Source organism: Homarus americanus, unplaced genomic scaffold (assembly GCF_018991925.1).
Source record: "Homarus americanus isolate GMGI-L3 unplaced genomic scaffold, GMGI_Hamer_2.0 scaffold27231, whole genome shotgun sequence".
Classification (NCBI taxonomy): Eukaryota; Metazoa; Arthropoda; class Malacostraca; order Decapoda; family Nephropidae; genus Homarus; species Homarus americanus.
In genome coordinates, this window is record NW_024718545.1 from 2,187,538 (window position 1) to 2,208,501 (window position 20,964).

The 20,964-nt window shown below is 34.6% G+C and overlaps 2 protein-coding genes across 2 annotated transcripts in view; both read right to left on the reverse strand.

The window, feature by feature from the left end:
- The window catches only part of LOC121859720 (ras-related protein Rap-2c-like), a 110,841-nt gene extending 104,110 nt beyond the window's left edge, over nucleotides 1–6,731 (reverse strand). The window contains exon 1 of the mRNA XM_042356659.1: nucleotides 6,566–6,731. The gene's annotated coding sequence lies outside the window, so the exon portion shown is untranslated. The remainder of the gene's footprint in view (nucleotides 1–6,565) is intronic.
- Nucleotides 6,732–12,978: 6,247 nt separating this feature from the next.
- The window catches only part of LOC121859767 (TRAF3-interacting protein 1-like), a 29,634-nt gene continuing 21,648 nt past the window's right edge, over nucleotides 12,979–20,964 (reverse strand). Inside the window, exons 13-15 of the mRNA XM_042356754.1 lie at nucleotides 18,880–18,994; nucleotides 18,335–18,443; nucleotides 12,979–17,979 (exon numbers count right to left, since the gene is read on the reverse strand). Of these exons, the coding sequence (XP_042212688.1) occupies nucleotides 17,820–17,979; nucleotides 18,335–18,443; nucleotides 18,880–18,994 (384 nt within the window). The 3' untranslated portion in view covers nucleotides 12,979–17,819. The remainder of the gene's footprint in view (nucleotides 17,980–18,334; nucleotides 18,444–18,879; nucleotides 18,995–20,964) is intronic.

Below are 20,964 nucleotides of genomic sequence, written 5' to 3' on the forward strand. Positions count from 1 at the left end.
ACAGTATCACGTTAAAAATAGTCTCATCATGACTGCTCCGTAACACGTCTGATTCCCGTTAGTTAATGGCAATGTTATGCCCTGTAATGTACTACTGTACTGTACTGTATTACTTGCTTCAGTGACCAAGATCTTTAAGCATAGAGTCTAGGATAATACAGTAAATGCACTTGTCATTAACAATAAAAGTGATGAAATAAATGATGATAGATAACCTCTTCTGGTTAGCCATCATCATATAGCAAGCAGATTCACTATCCCAAGTAGCAATACTGTATATATGGGACCACAAGGTAAAAAACCGGGTTGGTACGAGTCACTACCAATGCCCCCAGGTTCACGTCCTTTGAACAGTATAATGCACTGTACTACTTCCTACACCAAAAGATAACATGAAGTATTAGTGACCCCACTCTTACAAGATTCAAATCAGGTAATGTTATATAGAGTACAGTACAGTACATTACTGTATTAACAAACACCTGCAGCTAAGATCTTAAGCACACAATATTAGATCAGTTTCTACACAAGAAAACAAATTTAAAAAGTCAGAAAAGAGATACTATACAATAAGGTTTTTAATCTGGAAATTGAAAGATACTTTACATAAAAAAGCCCACAAAATTCCCAAACCTCAAGCTTGACAGCTCACGAGTAATCCCACCAAAAATTTGGGTGGCACAGAAATACAGTATATGAATGGAGGTACACGTTAGTACAGTACAGTATGATACTGTACTGCTACTGTAAATAGATTAAACCCAAATGTTATCTATACACAAAGTCATCCTTTACTTAAGGGAACAAAGTAGCAGTTAAAATACAGTAACCCAATTGAAGGATCAAAATTATATCTATCAGTAATAACATTGTGCTAAAAAATCCTTAAAATGTAACTACTGTCATCATGATCATGCTTGCACAGATTAGTTGTGGTTACCTGGTGGCAGCTCTCCATGCTGCAAGGTCTCTTGCAATTTCATGTGTCAGGTTCTTAACTCTAATGTCATTTCTTACAACCTTTCCCCATTATCATTCTTGACCTACCCCTGGCTCCCCTCCCCTCCACATTTAAACTCGTGCACCTCTTGACGCAATTGATCTCGTCCATTCTCTCCACATCCCCAACCCTTATCAGCCTTCCTCTACACAGGACTTGGCCAATACAGTATTGTACTGTTCTCTCAAATCCCAACCACCCTGTATACAGTACTGTATGGTGCCTATTATAAGTTTACATATGAAATAGCTTTAAACAAGATACATGTACAAGATACTGTATATGCAAATTTATCGAATACAACAAGCAACGACCCGGTCAAGATTACATTACTGTCTGGAGGAAACTGGGGCGTAAGCCAAACCCCTATAATTCAATAGTCAATTAAATTCACCCTAAGAGAAATATCAAACATGGGGTAGACTGAACCTGATGCAGTGAACATTTGGTTAAAGAATATCACCTTCACAATTAGATGCTAAAAAAATCAATATATATCCTACAGGTTACTTTGATAAAAATGAATCAAAGAAAACAGTAGCTACTATACAATACAGTACATGTAATTGCAACCTATATCAGATTTTTTGTAAACAAGCACTCATTCACAAATTGTTGGTCTTATACAGTACAGTACTGTAGTTATAGTTAGCAGTAAGTGGGATAAGCTGGATACTTGGACAGCATATGGTAAGTGGATCTTTAAAATACTGTTCTGGTACAGTGTTATACTGTACTGTGATGTCTGTATTTATTAATAGCTGTTATACTGAATGTAGTGTTAGTTCATTTTTACATTAAAAAATAAGCATGAAGCTTTCACAAAAAAAATAATAACGTAATTGTCATACAAAACAGTACAGTACTTACAGGGTAATAGGGATACGTACAGTACTTTAAGTCTTGGGTCATTACATGAAATTAGGCTTGGTGAACCACACAGTCTCTTCCACTTTTAGATTTACAACTCCAGCTCCTCCCCGACTTACAACCATTTTGACTTACGACCTGGATTTGGGTCCCTAACCCCGTCGTAAGTCAGGGAGGAGCTGTATTTACTACAGAACAAAATTGACAGCTTATGACTCTAATCAATAATGTTTAAATGTATATTTATTGTTGGAACATTAATACTAATGCATTTATACTAAACCAATACTGGTACTTTTAATTCTTGTACTATAGCTATCAGTACAGTAATGTATTACTGTACATGGGTTTTATTGATTACTCCTGAATATCTAGCCTCCTCCTTTTTAGTGTTTCTTAAGCAAATCCTTCCTTTTGCTTCTTGGCCATCCCTTCACCCTCCTACTGTGGCTAATGACAGTGACACTAGCAATCTGAGTTGTATAGGTACTGTACTCACTGTAATCCTGAAGGAGATTGCCAACACCAGAACGTGTTGTTCAATTAAGCTCATTTTTCCCACTTATTCTTTGGATGATAGTACGCAAGGAAAAAAAACGTACGACAATGTAGAGAAAGTGAAAAAAATAATTATTTACCGTACATACAGCATTCCTTCAAAAAATCTGCCGCGTTGTCGTCTGTTTTATATTTGTTTTCAGGCAACAATCTACCCGCCTGGCCCAAGCATGCTCTCCGTCCACAAAAAACCTAAAATTACACCATGCCGCTTCATGAAAGTTGCTTTCATTGGTACCAGATATTAAAAGTAATTACAGTATACAGTACTTTCTTTTTAATATGGCTGGAGGTCTGAGGGTGCTAGGAAGTTAGGCAAGGTTCTGTTAAGTTCTGCGCATTGTCATATACACTATTTTTTACTTACAATCATCCAATGAACATCTGTGGAAAAAATTAACAAAACTGAACAATGCATTTTGGTGTTAGCCATCTGCTTCAGGGTTACCATATTTTGTAACAAAATTGGGAAAAAAAAACTATATTCAAATTACGGGTAAAATTATTTAACAAAAGGAACATGCAATGCGGTACTGTATAGATAACAACCATTTGCCAGGCTGCTCCATGGCATCCCTAAGCACATTCCACCCTTAATAAAACAGACATTTATTGAAAATAATGTTAAAAGTAAAAATATCCAGGATACAGATAGAACTGTTATAGACAATGTTCTTACTTACATGATATAAAATAGCCTTGCATCATCTAACGGCAATAATTGTGACAATAATGGTTCATTGTGTCAGCCGATGGATCAGGCTGTCATTAAAAATCTTAAAATGTTCCAACAATCTTTTTATTGCATCTTGACGGTATGCCAAGGTGATAAGTTATTCCTTTAAAAGTTCTGTATAATATTAAAATATGTACAGTAGCCTAATGCTCATGACTTAACATGCAAGGGTTGGGGTTAAACAAGAATAATAAATACTGTACAGCAGACCTGGCAAAAACACCACAATTTTGAAGGATTTGAGGAGACATTAGAAAACAAAGACCAATAGCACTAATAAATAAAAGCTGTACTAGATTTATTAAAGGTATATGTTGGCCAGGATTTTAGTGAGGAGGTATAGCAGCGATAAAGATGCAAAAGACATCATGGTTCCTCGACTGGTAATATTGCGGGAAAAATCTGGATCACAAAGAAAGGGAAGAGTATGATGATGATGATGTGGTTGAGAAGGAAAGAAACAATATTTTAATGATGTTCCGAGGTCTAGAGATGTTTATGTGACATTTGTTAAGAGTTGTTCAATGGAGTGAGAGGCACGATATGGTTCCACAGTAAAAACAGCTCTCCCATATTCAGTGCTTGATTGATGAGAATATGCCAGCTAACAAAGATAAAAAAATATAGAAATAATAATATATACAGTACCAGGTATTGGTATATAATATACAGCCCAATATATAATAATTAATAATATTCCATGTGTGGATTTGGGTTGCAGATATAACACTACTGAATGAGATAAATATACTGTACTGTAATCCATTTTTACTAAACCAACAATATCATAACAGCAAATAACAACCCGAGTACTGTACTGTATTTGGTAATAGAGGAGGTCTCCAGTAGTCTTTAATGAAATACAGTACAGTACTGTATACTGTAACTTTAAAGGAAACTAAACCTAACCTAACCTTCACTTCTAATTACTGTAGTTTTTCTAATACTGTACTGTATAAATAAATAATAATAAAAACAAGTAGAATCACACTGCGAACTAGAAAACTGGGTAAAAATATACTGAAAACAAAAATTATAACAATGAGGTTTAGAATTGGCTGACGAGAGGGTATTAGCTGTATTATACACTTAGAGAAGCTGTTACGTTTAACTGGCGGGGCAGCTACCTGGCTACACAAGCATCTCGGAAAAACTGAGATAAACTTACGAAAAGATTGATGAAAATGTCCATGAAGGCCACAGTGTTTTCAACAATAATCTTCAAAGGAGGATGCGAGACTAAACAACGTACAACAGCAGACAGCATGAACCAACCACACCCAGCTAAATAATCTAGGAAAATACATACACACACCTATGCCACTAGGGGGTCCACAACTTACGAACGTCCGTCGATACGAGCGGAGTTAAACTTTAAATTTACAGTATTTTATTTACCCGATGACTTATTTTTTACGTTCATTTACTGTATTTTGTCATTCTATTTCTTCTTTTCTCTTAAACTAAGTGATTTTAGGTGGATTTTAAACATCGTTCTGTAAGTACAGTATGCACATAGCATGTGTTCCGACTTACGTACATTTCCGACTTAAGAACGTCCTCAGGAACAGAACCCGTTCGTAACCCCTACAGCTTAATAAGTGTTTGTTACTTCTACATTCAGGTGCATGGCACCCATTGTTGGGAGTAAAGTAACCAGGGAATCAAAGTTTCTGCTCCAAAGTGAAATATATTCTACTTCAATAACATCAGACATACATTTACACAGCATATCATGCAGTTCCATTAAAACAGATCAAATTAACCAAACTTTACCTATTATACTGTACTTATTTACTTACGATCTTCATACATCATTTAGTTAACTCATTTTGTCTATTGTATATGAACTGTATGATACCACAGCCTAGGTCGAAATGCTAGCTTCATGTTGTGGCCCTACAAGACTCATATTCGTCCAATGATTGAGTTTTTTTCAGTAATATGACACAATGGGTTTGCTGGTGATATTAACTTACTAGAATGTGTTCAATGAAGGTGGATAAGAGAGTGATGGTCCATTTAACACTGACAATGGAACTCGACTAGCCACACTCAATGGTCTTTCTGTTCATGGTATACTTCTATGATCACATCTGATTATGATTTGGTAATTTTTCGGTCCTTTCACCTGTTATACCCCCAGACTTGTTCATAGCCCGTCCTGTTTTTAGTACACAAGGGCATCCACAAAACGTATTCTAGACACATAATGAACCATTTACTTCCTTCAGTTGATCTTTCCCCATCAACTAAACTCATTCAAGAATATATGGCAGAAAATTTGGGTCACGGATGGGATTCCCTCCATCAATATGGTGTGGAACCCAACTAGGTAAGAATACAGTTCTTTTAAAAGGGTCAAATTAACCAAGAAAACTGAACCTTATGTAACAATATACAGTTTACAAGACAGTGGTGTTTCATGGGGACACTCTACACTTTATTTCATTATCAGTTTTTTCTCACACTTGATACAGTACATCATAATCTGGAGGTAAGGTAATGCACACCTCTTATTCCAAAAGAATGGGTAATCAGAATGGTAAATTAGCTGTATGTGCAAACCATTACCACAATCAAAAATCATTTTGTTATTGAATCATTTTATCAACCACCATTAATGCTCTCAACCTGCCGCTCCCCCTCCTGATCTTTGTTAATACTTAGGTACAGTACCATAATAAGTGCTACATACACACTTTAGTCATTAATTTTCTTGAACATTCCAGGAAAAATGTAAAATTTATTTTGCCACCACATAAACATCCCCAAAAAGATATTTCAAATCTATGTTCAAAATATTTGTAAGAGAAAATAGGCCTAAATGTGGCTCAATGGGCCTACAGCAGGTGCAAAGGCCATATAGCTACATGAAGTTACAGGCCTGAAATACTTAAAAGATTAATTCCTTCATATTTCATATCCTTCAAGATATTATGAATATAATGACCATAAACCTATCAATTGTTAAAAAAAGGTGTGCAAGATATGATGGCAGGTGCACCCAACAGTCTCAGTTACCATGGACACGTTGTAGGTGACGAAACACAACTTTTTGGGGTATATGGCAGGTTGAGACACACATCATGAGGTAAGGAGTTTGCCTGTGTCCTCACCCACCACTGTCATGGGGTACAACTCCCCAGTGGTGCTCTGGGGCGTGGGGGTGGCGGCCGCTGCCTTGACCACGGACCATCACCCGTTCAACAGGCACAACTATTTGTCCTACAAACCTCCTGCACGTTTCAGAACGAAAGGAGAAGTACTTGTGGCGTGTGGGCGGGAATAAGCCCAAACGGGCGGCCTGTGGGCGCGGGTCGCCGCTCTCTCCCCATGAAACTCGACACTCTCTTACCATCTGCACTTGCTGTGGCCTCCCTCCCTCGTGACGTACTCACCTCAGTTTCATCCACACAGCTGCTGCTGAAATCCACTAAATGGTACTGTATCCATCACTACTGAGTCATACTACAAGTTTCATCGGAGGTAATCCACAAATATATCTAGATAATATAAGGGAGAGCGGCCGCGCGACCATCCCTCACCCGCACCAACTCAAGCACCACTGACCCTCTGGCGGCCGCTGCGTCAACTTGGCTCTCGCACGATATGTCAAGTCTCGCCCACCTTCACCCATATTTATATTCAAACACTATTATCCGGATTAATCCCTAAATATTAAAAAAAATTATAAATAAAATTAATTAGATTTAGAAAAATGTAAAATATTATATTCAACAAGTTTTGTGGACTTTATATATTCAATGCTCCGTGTTAGCCAGTCAGCGTCCGCCATTTCCTTGTTATGAATCCACACTAACCTCCCGCACCTGTTGCGCGCCACTTTCGATTACACCTGTTACACAAAATCAATGGAATTAGTTGATAGAGAAGTGGTTACTGGAATTACACACCTCTGTTAACTGTCTTAGATTCTATGAAGTACATATGTTGATGTACACATGCCGATGGTTTAAAACTGACCCAAAAATTACTGCGACTCTTACATGAACCTCGTTATAAGTTTGATAGACTAAAATAAAATCAAGATTTCACTGCAAAATTTTATATTTACACATTTATAAAGACAATTAATAGAATTGTCGGGCAAGATACAATATCGAGAGCCTATTAGTGCCGATGAAGATAAAATTACAAGTAAATGCAAAGACAGATACAGGAAAAGTATTGGAATTCCTAATGAAAATGGGGGTCCGGACCCCCCAGGATCCGCCCTTGAAATGAAGGAAGACATTCTTAGAGACTAAAATGCAAAGGGCACAATACGTACTACTGATAATTGTGGCTAGTTAAAACCAAGATATATTACACAGCTTAGTAAAAAGTATGTGTTTATCAGGATAATTATTGAGAAAATAATTTAAACGACTGTATTATGAATATGAATGCAGTATAATAATATCAAAGGAAATATAGAAATTTGACGGATATATCTCTGAAAGACAAACTAAATACAAATAAAATGCTTTTATTAGAATAAGGATCGTCCTTACACGCTCATTTTGGGTTTAAATAGAATTCTATATATTTTCTATGTACTGTACTGTATTATTTTTGTAAGAATAGATCTTTTGAAAGCATTAGCATTAAAGGCTGACTTAACTGCAGATATCTTCCCAACTCATCATGCTCATCTTAACCGACTTCCTTTTACTGCAGTGAAAAAGTAAATAATTAAAAGAGTAATTTAAACAGCAACTTACATCACAATACTACACGATTGATTGGATGTGACGTGATGTAAGGTGCTGCTCCAGAGTAAAGAATAACGTGTTACATACAGCTATACACAAGACATTAATTGTATCATTATTAGAGGTTTATAAGCCACACTAGAAAACCGCCAGGTGGAGTTAAGCTACAGTGAACAATTAGCGAAGATGATAATAAGTATTATTGCTTTTAAATTTATACCAAATCAAGAAAAATAGCGAAGATTAATAATTATAGGAAAAAGTGCTACACTATTCATGGTCTGGAATATACAGAAGTAAAATAAGAACATAGCATAGATAACTTACATTCATATTAAAAAAAAATAGTGTTAAACTACGATAAGTGGTTTTAAATGAATAAGACGATAAATAATAGTGTTTCGTATAGAGAAGTTGATGGTTATTTAATTGAAAAATACCAAAACTGAATCTTATGAGAAAAATGTACGTGACGCTATTGACTAAACATTGTGATCATATGAAAATTTAGTTGATAACTTCATAAAGTCTTCTATTATCCCTCATCCACATTTTATATGAACATGATCCATCTTGAAATACTGAAAGAAAAGAACTTATTATTCATGTTTTGGTAATACATTCTTATTATAAATCCATAATTTTAATTTAAACATTAAAATAAAAATGTCCATTATTTTAATAGTCATAATAAGTGGTGTTGAGGGTTAATTAAGGGTACATGGACGTCGGAGAGGAGTTAGCCCTTAATATTAATAGGTTCTCTTTAATATTTAAAAATATTTCGTTTTCTGCAGCAGTTTGACATTGAAGGTAAACTTTTGCTTTATCTGATGAACTGCCATCTAGGAATTATGAATTTACTAAACATTACTGTTGGGCCATTCTCTCAAGTCTGTGTAAAAAAAAAAAAAAAAAAAAAATTACAATACTGTACTAACTTTGTGAAAGATAAATCAATTGGTAGGAATGGTTTAGGTGTAAACTAAGACACAACATAGTGTAGAATGCCAAATGAATCTTAGGATTTGAATATTCAGCATCAATCTACTGTATTATTAATGTACAGTATTATATACAGTAAAGGCTTGAGGCATGTATAAATGAAAACTAATTGTTAACAATTCAAAAAACATATCAGCTCTTACCTACAGAACCTTTAGGTCAACTAAAGCTTGTGTGACTTATTGCTACAATACATGACAGTTTTATTTCAAGATTACTAACCAAAAATAAAAATATCTTAAGTAAATCCCTAATACCTGTATTCCATGTTTATATTGTCTATTAGTCCATGCCATTCCTTGAAACAGACTCCACATTTTCTTTTCAATGACAATTATATTTCTACAGTAGACTTACTGTTATTTTATAATATCAAATGAAAAGAAGCCACATTTGAAGAAAATTGTCAGAACAAACTTTTTTTCAGTGTTAGTTGTGAACTTTTGTAAAAAATCTGCCAGATAATGTTGTAATGGCACCAAATGATCTCATTCACGACCAACACTGGCGCAGGTACAGATACATTCTGGAGTCAATACATGTCAACAGTGTGTAACAAAGACGTAACTGATCGCTCAAGCTGCTAAGAAGCCAACAAGTAGCAAAGAGGATAAAGTGTAAAGTAAAAATCTTTTCTTTCCCCCAGTCCACCCCTGAGTGAAGATTACTTTTCCTCTTATAAAGGTCACTGGTATGTAAGAATTTTTATGATAGCAAAATATTGAAATAGACAGTATATATAGTTTTTATTGAGCATTGCTTGAGTTTACATCAGTGAACATTGAAGGAAAACCCCAACATTTAGGGATTATGATACATTTTGTGTTATCAGGGCTAAAATTGATAAATGTAGTCAAACTTATTTAATTTTAAGAATCTTGTTGTCAGATCAGATCATACATTTTCCATTTACTGTACTGTACTTATTTAGTCACTGCAGGAGCTATCCAGACCTGTATCTACATAGCTATACATTTATTAGTTTTCTTTAAATATTTTTGTTATCATCCAGGTCAGGTTTTGCCATCTACAGAATTGATACATGTTAGGAGGTTCAACTCAGGTGTTGGTTTCACTTACACTACAGGACAGTATCTACACCACATATACCACAAGGGAAATCCACTTAGATCACAGCAGGGTCTGTCCTACCATTTACCAAATACAAAATATTATGTAGCTTAGCAAATAAATGATGTGATGTGTGAAAATCTTTGGTGAATACAGTATGACAGACAAGACCAAATCATAAACTATTTATTCTCTTGACTGAACCACATACAGTATAGTATCAGCCTTTAAGTCTTTAAATTTGTCGTAAGCTTCAAAGAATTCCTTGATAACTCTTACAGCAGTGCCTCCATCTTGTGTTAAAACACATGAAACAAGTGCAACTACAGTACAATACTGTAATAAACTTTATAAATGCAATTCTTATCTTTGAAATATTATTTTGCAATTTTACATTATCTTTTATTGATAGTCTGAGTTAATACCATTGGTAAGTAAAATTAACAACTGATATCCACTTCTGTTCAATCTAACAAAATCATACACATTGTTGTTAATTCGATTCAAACACTGTACAGTTCTGTGTTATGAAAATCCGTGTGGTGTGACAGGTCAATGCAAAACTAAAGTGGGTCTACCTAAATTAGGAAAATTAGTGACTGCTTGTTAGATTCGTAAAATTCCGGGTACAACTTTTTTACAAACATTCCCAAGTGTTAACATTCATCAACTCATAGTAATATATTCTAGATATCTATAAGTTATAGAAAGTATCATGTGTATGAAATATTTAGCACCAAAACTGTAAAGTGGAGGGTGTTTTCATGGTATATTAGCAGCATGCTTGTCTCTCACTACTGTGACTCAGATTCAACCTCTACCCAGGTCAAACATGAGAGAAGAGCATCACCCAGTGTGACCCTACTGAACATTACAGGTTTCTCCAACCACTCTGATTTCCTCTTGTATTAACACTGTACCCAAAGGCAGATGGCTGCCACTGAATATACAGGGAGATCATTTTAAGTACTGTACAGTAATCACAATGATTAAGTTATCTAGTATAAATATAATCACCATTATTAGCAAGACACTTTTTCTTCTTTCAAAAGATTTAACAATAATAGACCAACACTTTAGTAACACGAGCTCCTCAAATATGAAGAAATCCCAAATGAACAAGTTCTTGTCAAAATTAATTTTTACTCATTATTTTTTCACGGATAAAGAATAAAAAGATGACTTAATAATTATGTTTGCCTTTAAAAAACACATTGCTAATGTGAACTTTACAAACTCTTATATAGAACACTATTTCAAAACTCAGCATCTTTTTATAAGCCTACAGTATACTGTACAGTACTGTATTCTAATATAACACTACTAATGACTAAAAGCTGTACAAACATTCAGAGCCTAAAAGAAAATTAGAAAGAACAATATTATGTACTAATTTTTCTATATAAGAAACTGTGGATACCAATACTGCACGTACAAGTTTTCATAACAAAGGCACTAAATCACATATACCTGTCACTCTGCAGTAGGATGCGTATCCCAACGATTATTAGTGTTGTGTAAAATTTCATAACCAAGCTCAACTGATGACTAGCTAAAGAGGATATTATTATATATTACACATACATTATACACACTTTGCTGAGATAAACTAGGAAATAAGTATGGTATTATTTGGTCATTGACAGTGCATCTGTTGAATAATGTATTAAATGGATAGGGAAAGTTCTTGTATACAAAATACAGGCCACTGAAGTGTATTATATACTGTATACACAATTTAAAAGTTTCATTACAACTTTGTGTTAGACATTGACACAATAAATGAAGGATTTTGACAACCCTACAGAGACAACAGGATTTGCAGGGTTCTTTTGAAAATCATCGGACCTATCCGTAAAGATACTATTTTGATTGTGTGTACATGACCTAAAGTTTCAGCTACTATTGATGTATCTTATAAATCATTAATATTCACAGGTTACAGTTAAGACACTGAGGCCTTAACTCAGGTATTCATGCATATTGAAATATAAGTGATCCAGTACAGTATACACATTACTGACTTCTTAAACCTGTGTACATTTTATAGATTTCCAGATTATGAAGTTCTTCATCTCACTCTGATATCAATACTAGGAAGGGATACAGTACTGTATATGATGTCTAAAATGTCTCCTTGAGATTGTGAGATATTTTATGGTACTAAGTGATAACATGATCGAAGTACAAATACTTAGTACATGTAGAGAAGTTGTTCTACAGACTTGAACAAACCTTCCAAAGTTAATTACATATGTAAATTCATGATTTGTCCACAGTTACACCTGTGGGCTTACTACATTTGGAAATCCCAAGGAGATTCTAGAAACTTGGGGATATTTGTGTCTGTGAGGTCAGCTAAATCTAGACTAATTCTTTCCAAATAGTTGCTTCCATATAACAAAGTACTGTATTTGTAGTGCAGATATTGTATTCTTGGCCTCTGACATCACAGCCCTATCAAAGAGAGCTGGACATTCAGTTAGCTAGGGACTGCAAAAAAAAAGGTGGTGTTAAATTATTATCCCCTTACTTTTTTCTTTTAACCAATGACCATTAACCCCTTTACTATGAGGACACCATTTTTATTGTTTTATTTAGCTAACGTCAGGCGATTTTATTCAGCACAGAGGGGATCCCATACACAAGCGGTTAACATTATATTTAATGTATCTGCACTGTCATCATTTCAAAGTTAAATATTATACCTGTATAATGTCAATATTTATAACATAAGGAAAATGAGCTACTGCCACATTAGGGTTTTATAAAGATTATAAACCTAAAAAAAATAATTTGAATCTTTGGACGCTCGCCCCACAAGGGGACACAGCTCAAGGTTAAAGAAGCCGCAAGTCCGGATAACTGTGAGGGGAAACTTTTTCGGAGTGAGAGCTGTGAACTCTTGGAACAATCTACCAGAAAGTGTTGTGACAGCACAGTGTGAACTCTTTCAAGACCAGACTTGAACAACACTGGAGCAGGTTCAGATACATTCAGGAGCCAGTGAATGCCCAGTACTTGCCAACAGTGCGAAACAGAGAAGTAACCGAACGCCCAAGCGGCTAACGAGATGATCAGTGGTGAAGAGAATAAAAGAAAAGAAAAGAAACTTAATAAATTTAGCTAAACAAATTTTTTTAATCACATCCATGAGGATTATTGTCTACAAGTTATAAGTCCACTGTTATGGGACAAAGTCGATGTACAGTATAAGTATATGATACATGTTGAATACTCTATGGATAAAGCATGTACGAGTAGTGTACTGTACACTGGTTTTGAAGTCATTTCACTTCCCTCCCATATTCTTACTTACCTAACAACTCTTATTGATAATAAACAAATGGAAAGTAGAGAGTTGCACATGCCATTACTGTACTACATGGTAATTATATATAAGGCAGAAATAAGCAGCCTTGCTTCAAAATATTATATATAATTAGCAACTTTGTGCATTAACAACTACAGTTTGTATGTTATTAATGATCTTTATGTATGTCTGAACACAGAGGGCTAATATCTTATTGTGCAATTAATTGATTTTCAGGTGAAACATCTCACAAAAGGCTTCAAGATTTAAACATAATATTTCAAATTTACACTAAAATTCTATCTATAATACTACCGGTATTTTTTAAGGTTATCAGTTGACGTAAATCTTTCCCAACAATTTCTTTATGCAAGATGTATGAAATCTGAGGTGAAAAAAGCAAGACATTAAAGCACACTATGGTCTGTTTAAGAAAATATTGTGTCCATAGTTATAGAAGTTGGTTGCCAATCTGGACCACAGCTGAGGTGTATTGATTATCATTTTATATAATAAAGTTACAGCTTTGCAAAAGGAGTTTGTCAGACATAGAGTACAGTACAGTAAACCCTTGTTATTCGCGGAGGTTAGATTCTAAGGAATGGCACAAATAGGCAAAACTGCAAATAGCAACTTATACTATACCTTAATGCACCACTGTACACCTATACTGTACCAAACAACCGACCAGGCAGCACTCATCCCCTCTTTTAACTTATCTAATAAATAGTAATTCAAATTTCTTTGTCAGGGTCATCACTGATTTCTGCCTTTTACATTTCACTCCACTAACACTGACACTACACAGTCTTTTAGATCCATTTCACACAGAAACACTAAACTTTTGAGACTACAACATGAGATGCTACATCACAGGCAATGGTTGAGCAAGAACAGAGGGAGAGGAGACGCTGTGGGTGCGTGGGGTGGCTCGTTGCGCTGTGGGAAAAGGCTAAGCAGATGGTGGCCACCATCTGCTTACTGCAAATCATCGAAATCACAAAGCCACGGATGGCAAGGGTCTACTGTAATACTATTTAGGAGTTGGTCTCATATTCTATACAGTAGTATTAGACTTTCATATTTTTGCATTACATAATACAGTGCCAATAACAATATCAGAAATATCATTAATTTTTCTCAAAAAAAACATGATCCTGGGTCCAAACTGCTGCCAACACATGTAAGTGATAAGTGGTTTAACTAGAGTCAAATAGAGTTTGTCCTACACTAACCTGAGTAGCTTGATGCAACAGTGTAAGGTACTGGTAAATGTAATGGCAACAACAGCATAATTATAATTATGGTTAACATCAATATACACATGTTTTTGATGTCAATATTCAGAGTGAGTCTCAGTTAATAAGCTATATTCTCCTTGTATGTAATGATAATATAAACCAACTACAAGCATCACTTTATGATATTCTTTTTTGTTTGATTTTTAAAAAAATTAGATCAATATTAGTTATTGTACAACTCTGTTTACACAACATCCATGAGCTGCAAAACATTGCTTGTTTGTTTCGATTATATATACTACAGTACTGTACATAAAGAGTTATGAGAAAATTACATTTGTAGATACCTAACCTACAAATAGTAAGCTTGTACAGTACAGTATATGGAAATTTATCTATATCAACACACTTTAATTTAACTTCAAACTAGGAATGTATATCAAGGAAATAATAATAATAATAATAATAATAATAATAATAAACAAAACCCTGGATCTACCTGAAGTTAAGGCCATCACAGTTTTTTTTAATTACTCTCCATTACCTCTACAAGAGATTCTTTTTAGACTTACATGATGGAGTATAACTAGTGCAACACTGACCTTAGTATCTTCATAAACATACACAAGACTCTCACATACATTTGGACATAAACACAACAAATGAATGCATACAGGTTTCAAATGGACGGTCATACTAAGTTATATAATTAATATTATATACCTGTATTGTGTGTTTCATAAATATGACAGAAAAAATAATTGCTTTTGATATGTAAAAATATATCGAAGGGGTCACACCACGGGTTCAGAAAAGGCATGATACTATTTTTAGAAACTGTGTGTGTAAAGAAGACATTTATAGAGAATTGATAGACCTGAAAATAGCTCTGTTAGCTTTGAAGTTGTGAAGTGATCGTTTAATACATACAAAAAGTACAAGTGGTTTGGGGAGACATGAACATCTTTAAAATGCACACTTGCAAGCACACACACTCCAAAAACAGTATTATGCTAACTTAAAATCCCTGACATGACTCCATAATGACAAACTTTCTTAATGAACAGACAAAAAATTAGGTACAGTATTATGTAATTCTTCATTATATTTCCCCTTTCATTAGAAGCTAAATACAGTATTGCAACATCTACTCTGGCAGTACATCTTGAGGATTTCTCCTGTTATAAAATGATGATTAACCAAACCAGCAATTTTAAATCTTAAAATGCCAGTACAGGTACAGTACTGTACTCTAATTCTTAATCAAGTTGTTACACCTAAAGTGTGCAGTATGAAACTTGTTTTTACATTTCTATGAAGCCTCACAGAAATAGACTAAAACAGTGGATGCGTAAACTCTGGGTAAGAGGATATACAACAATTGGAGTTTCAAACACTCTGTAGGGAAATGACTATTACCATTTTATGGTATTTCTTTAAATACAGTAAATACAAAAAAAAATAGTTGAACCAAATATAAAAAGTTAGTGATAAATTGCATTTAAATAATTTATTTACCGAGTGCAGTATACACAACACGACACTCACCACCACTCATAAGAGCATTGTCTGTTCCTAGATAATTTGGGGAATATAAATGTATTTTGGTTGCTAGGCAGGCAACAAAAACTAATTCCAACAATGCATACTGAGATTCTAATAAAATTAAATCTTTTTCAAGACTAGTGACTATTCTATTTTGATCACTGTTCTATGTTGAAGCTACAGTAGTAACTAAACTAATAAGATTGTAAAAACCTTATTCATGTGGAAAATGCTCTCATATGGTCCCTGTTGAGGTACAAAACATGTTCAGGTTACGATGGCAATTTATGTGGCTGCTTGAGGTTTAGGACACTATAAAATTATTCTGATAATGAAAGCACAGTAAGGTATAAATGCTTGTGTAAATAAAAAACAAATTTAAAGATAAGTCACGATTCTCAAATTACCGGTACAGGTATTTATTTTGTGTTTTGTTTTTGTCATTCATATTTCTTACTTGTCTTTTCCTATTACAGCACAAGATGGCTGAAATCAAGAGAAACACAAATTCTTCCTCATTTTACATCATTGGTTGTTTCTAGTTGAATAACCAAATTTTATTTTTTGTTCTGGTTTTGGCTTCTATTCTTTGTGGACCATAAAGCTTAAGCAGTTTTTGTTATATCTCTTATTTGTTTCTACAGGTATACAGGGTATATGTAATTTGCAAATTTTTGGGGTCAATAAACTTATCTATCAACCTGTTCTGCCAGGGCGTCTCCACAACACAACTTGGTACATCAGCAGGAGAGGATGAATGACACCAAGTCTGGGAGAGTTTGTGTTACTCTGGTTTTTGGCGACCATACACTATAGTGCTTGGTGGTTGGATACAACATTTTGAGATACACAAGCAGATATACACTACATCATATATATGGTGTAAAAAAATTTGATATTTATAAATAACATGTTTGTACCTTGCTCTCTATATATACATTCTTAGGTTCTGTTCTACTAGTCAAATGCATTTAGTTATTGTCTAAACTTTTTTTTTTTACTCTCAGAGCTTCTAACTCCAATAAATTCATAACAAAAAACATAAATCATACGAACCTGATTACTAAGTAACTTTGAAAATGGCTAAGACAAACTTTCTATATACTTTGAACTGTTCCATATCACATAGAGAAAACCCAGTATGTGTGTGTGTGTTACTGTATCACATCACTGGGAGTCTCACAGAGGCTCTTGCTGCCGTTCTCAACCATTCTACTCTTACACCCACCTGAGTTTATCTTCACTATCAACTTGTTGGAATACTCAACCTACTTCTCATAAGTATTAAAAAACTTGAACTGGTGTCAGAAAGGTACAGTTTCTAAGTCCTGTATGTTTCATCATTCTTGAATGGCTGGATCATATCCACCAAATGGGGTATTAAATCATAATTTAATACATAAGATACCAGTAAATATATGTATAACACAAGAAAACTGGACAGATTTCTTTGCAAGTAATTACCTTTTGTGTTGATAATGTAATCATATTCCTGAAAAAATAAATAGTGGAAATATAATCTAAAATAAACTGTGCCTCTTAACTATACCACATTCATTTAATATATAAATTTGTTTTGAATAAATACTTCTTTACTAATCTGCAAACAGTATAGTGTATTAATCCAACTGCATGCATATCTATTAACAAAATATATTATACTACAGTAGTTTATATAAGAGATTCTATATTTCAGAAAAAAAAACTTTATGTACAATCATCTAAAAACAAAGTGACCTCATTGTATGCCTGATAAGTTATATTATATATTTAAATTTATACCAGCCATCAGACGTGATATTTTGTCACTATTCTTAAGGATGTTTGACTTAATGGCAGACAACTTATCCCGCTGATCCTGGACTGCTGTTTCATATTCTTGTAGCTGAGACTTCAATGGCTCCAGCTCCTGATCTGTTAAACTGTAAAAATAAAATGTACTGTATAATTAATATCTTGTGCTGAGAGCATTGTCTATATTTCACTTAGTTTTAATTTCTGGTTTAGTTAAATGTTAAGGTCTAAAATGCCTATTTTTTTTCCATTAGATATTTTGAGATCCACTAGAGGATAATTACCATAACGAGGATCCTTTCAACCAATCAAAGTATTGCCTTGATATCTGAGGGTTAATGACCACAGTCCTCCTGATGCTTAACAAATACTGTGCACTTAAGAAATAACTTGTCAAGCATAAAAATTTCAAGAGTATTTTCATAATGTTAATAAAACCAGTTCAACAATTAGATAACATGCAACTATAAATAAGAACCGTACCTCTGTTCAAGTTTGAGAGTTCGTGACAACTGTCTGTTCTCGCTACGCCACATTTCTAGTTCCTTCTGCATGGAGTCTAGGTCTTCCTGAAGGTAATCTAGCATCTTGGCTAAAACACAGAGAAATGGTAAGGTTTCTCAGGAATGTGGTTATTTATCAGAGTCTGGGATAACAAAACAAGTGTACTATTCTAAGGAGACAGACAGGATAATGGAGAGTGTATACAGTGTGGTAAAGAGAAGAGGAAGAGAGTTATATCAGATTACACATGACAAAGTTCATGTACAAACACCAGCTAGTTTCCTAAAAAATATCATGACATACTGTATTAATATAACTGAAATATATTCCTTAACAATGATAAACCACCTTATAAACTCTATGTCTATCAATACATCAGTTTATACTTGAGAGGATCACCTTTGTACAAGCATAAATTTTCTTTATCATTATAACTACAGTATTTTTACTCATGGAAATCAGCAGTACTGTACTCATAATCACCAACTTTCATTGATGTTTCAGCGTAACCAACATCCACTTACCTAATGGATTTACAGATCTTGTGATGGACTGTATGGAGCCACTGAGTTTCTGTACATCTTTTTGGATTAGTTCGCGTTCTTTCTTCCGATTGGCATCACTCAGAAGAGACTGCTCCTGTATAAATGAATAGTTATCAGTAACTCATTGAGACTAAAACAATGCCACCTTGGTAACCCAGGATCAGCATGTTAGTGTTGTGAAAATTATAGTCTGTATAACTATTACCAATAGATATCTATCCTCTTCACTGATTTATCTATCATTAATATAGTATCAAGTACATTCTACTGTGGAGTAATAAGCACCGAGCAAAGTTTCTACACGTATTATCAGTCTTACAGGCTTCGGTAACCTCCATCAAAATAACTCCTCTTACACTCATATGTCCCCATTTAGTCCTTCTGTTTTTGGTATTTTCCTGTGCCTTACTGTCATCTGCTACACCTGTGCATGTTTGTATAATTATTTCCACATTAACTTTTTCAACATACAGTACTAAAAATATCTCTACATTGCAAAGTTCCTTGTTTGATCAGCTACATCATCTATAACTCTGTACACTATTTCCTTATATCTTTCTATTCCTCTCAATCCATTTTGATAACACCATGTAACTGTAAAATGTTCATCATCTATAACACAAATATTCTATTAAGACCGAAATTTGACCTGAAGTGTTTATTGAGGTTATTTTAAATTTTATTATTATTCTAAACTTTATTTTTTTATGTCATTTATTTTCTCTTTTACTTGGCAAGTATTTTCCTCGTTTGATTCAGGGTGGCTGAGCAGAAGCTGGTCCCCCGACTCTTGATATTCACTAACAAGGGGGGTTACCACTTGGCAAGAGGCTAGTCCATTAATGGTTGTTCCATTATTAGCAAATACCGTATTTTGCGGAGTAAAGACGCTGCATCGTGGAAGACGCACCCTGATTTTGGAAATGTAATTCTAGGAATAAAACTTTTTATACTTACTAACCGACACCAGTGAAACAGTTGCTTGATATACAGTACAGCCCTTTTCGCACAAGTACACACACCTCTTTGAATATCCTCACTTAGAACTGCTTATCAGTTGTCATTTTCATCAATTTTTAATAAAAAATCTGTATAAGAAGTGAAAATCTTTAATACAGCACTCATTTTCTACACCTGGTCCCCCCCCCCCTTTTCTAGCGGGCTGTAGTGTTTACATTATTTCCTTGATTTTGTCGATATGACAATAACGCAATTCCTCAATAGATGGCGCTGCCGCACCACTGCCATTAGTAAACAAACCGCACAGTAGCAAGGGTTGTGTAGCTGCAGCCATTTTTTTTCCCTACTGAGTAAGTAAATAATCATATTTTTCACAGTATATCAACAAAGTTAGTTAAATCAATTGTTTTATAGTATAGAGAATACTTGTAATTGCTAAGTAATGAGGTAACAGTCTTTGTAAGGGGCGGATTTCAGTTGACCCTAAGAAAACCTCTGCTACAACCCATCAAATAGCGCGTGGAAGACGCATGGTAATTTTCAAGGTATATTTTTGTAATAAAAAGTGCGTCTTCTATGCCGCAAAATACGGTACAGTAATAATCACCGTGAGCCGGAATCCCTCAAACCTGGAACTCTCAGGTAGCCAGAATTGAAAATTTATCGGAAAATTGTCCCCAAAGCCGTAATTTTCTGGCTTCAGGAATGATTTTCCGAGAAGCACATTTTCTGGAAAACTCTGAGAAAATTTTCCTGATACCCGGAAAATTCCGGGATGGGGATTTTTTTCCGGGTTTGAGAGATGAAAATCAGGTGCATTTTCCAGAAATTCCGAGAAAAATTATCCGGTACCTAGAAAATTCTGGAAAATTTCATGGATGGGGGACACCTTTCCAGGTTCGAGAGATGATGTAATGGGCAATTTCTGGAACTTCCGAGAACATTCTTCCGATACCCGGAAAATTCAGAAAAATTCCCAGGATGAGGGATTTTTTCCGGCTTTGAGAGAGTCGTCTCGTTACCCAGAAATCTCTCATTCCCGGAAGTGTTCTGCACCGACTGTTCCGGCTAACGGAGATATCACTGTACAGTGAGTGATGTAAT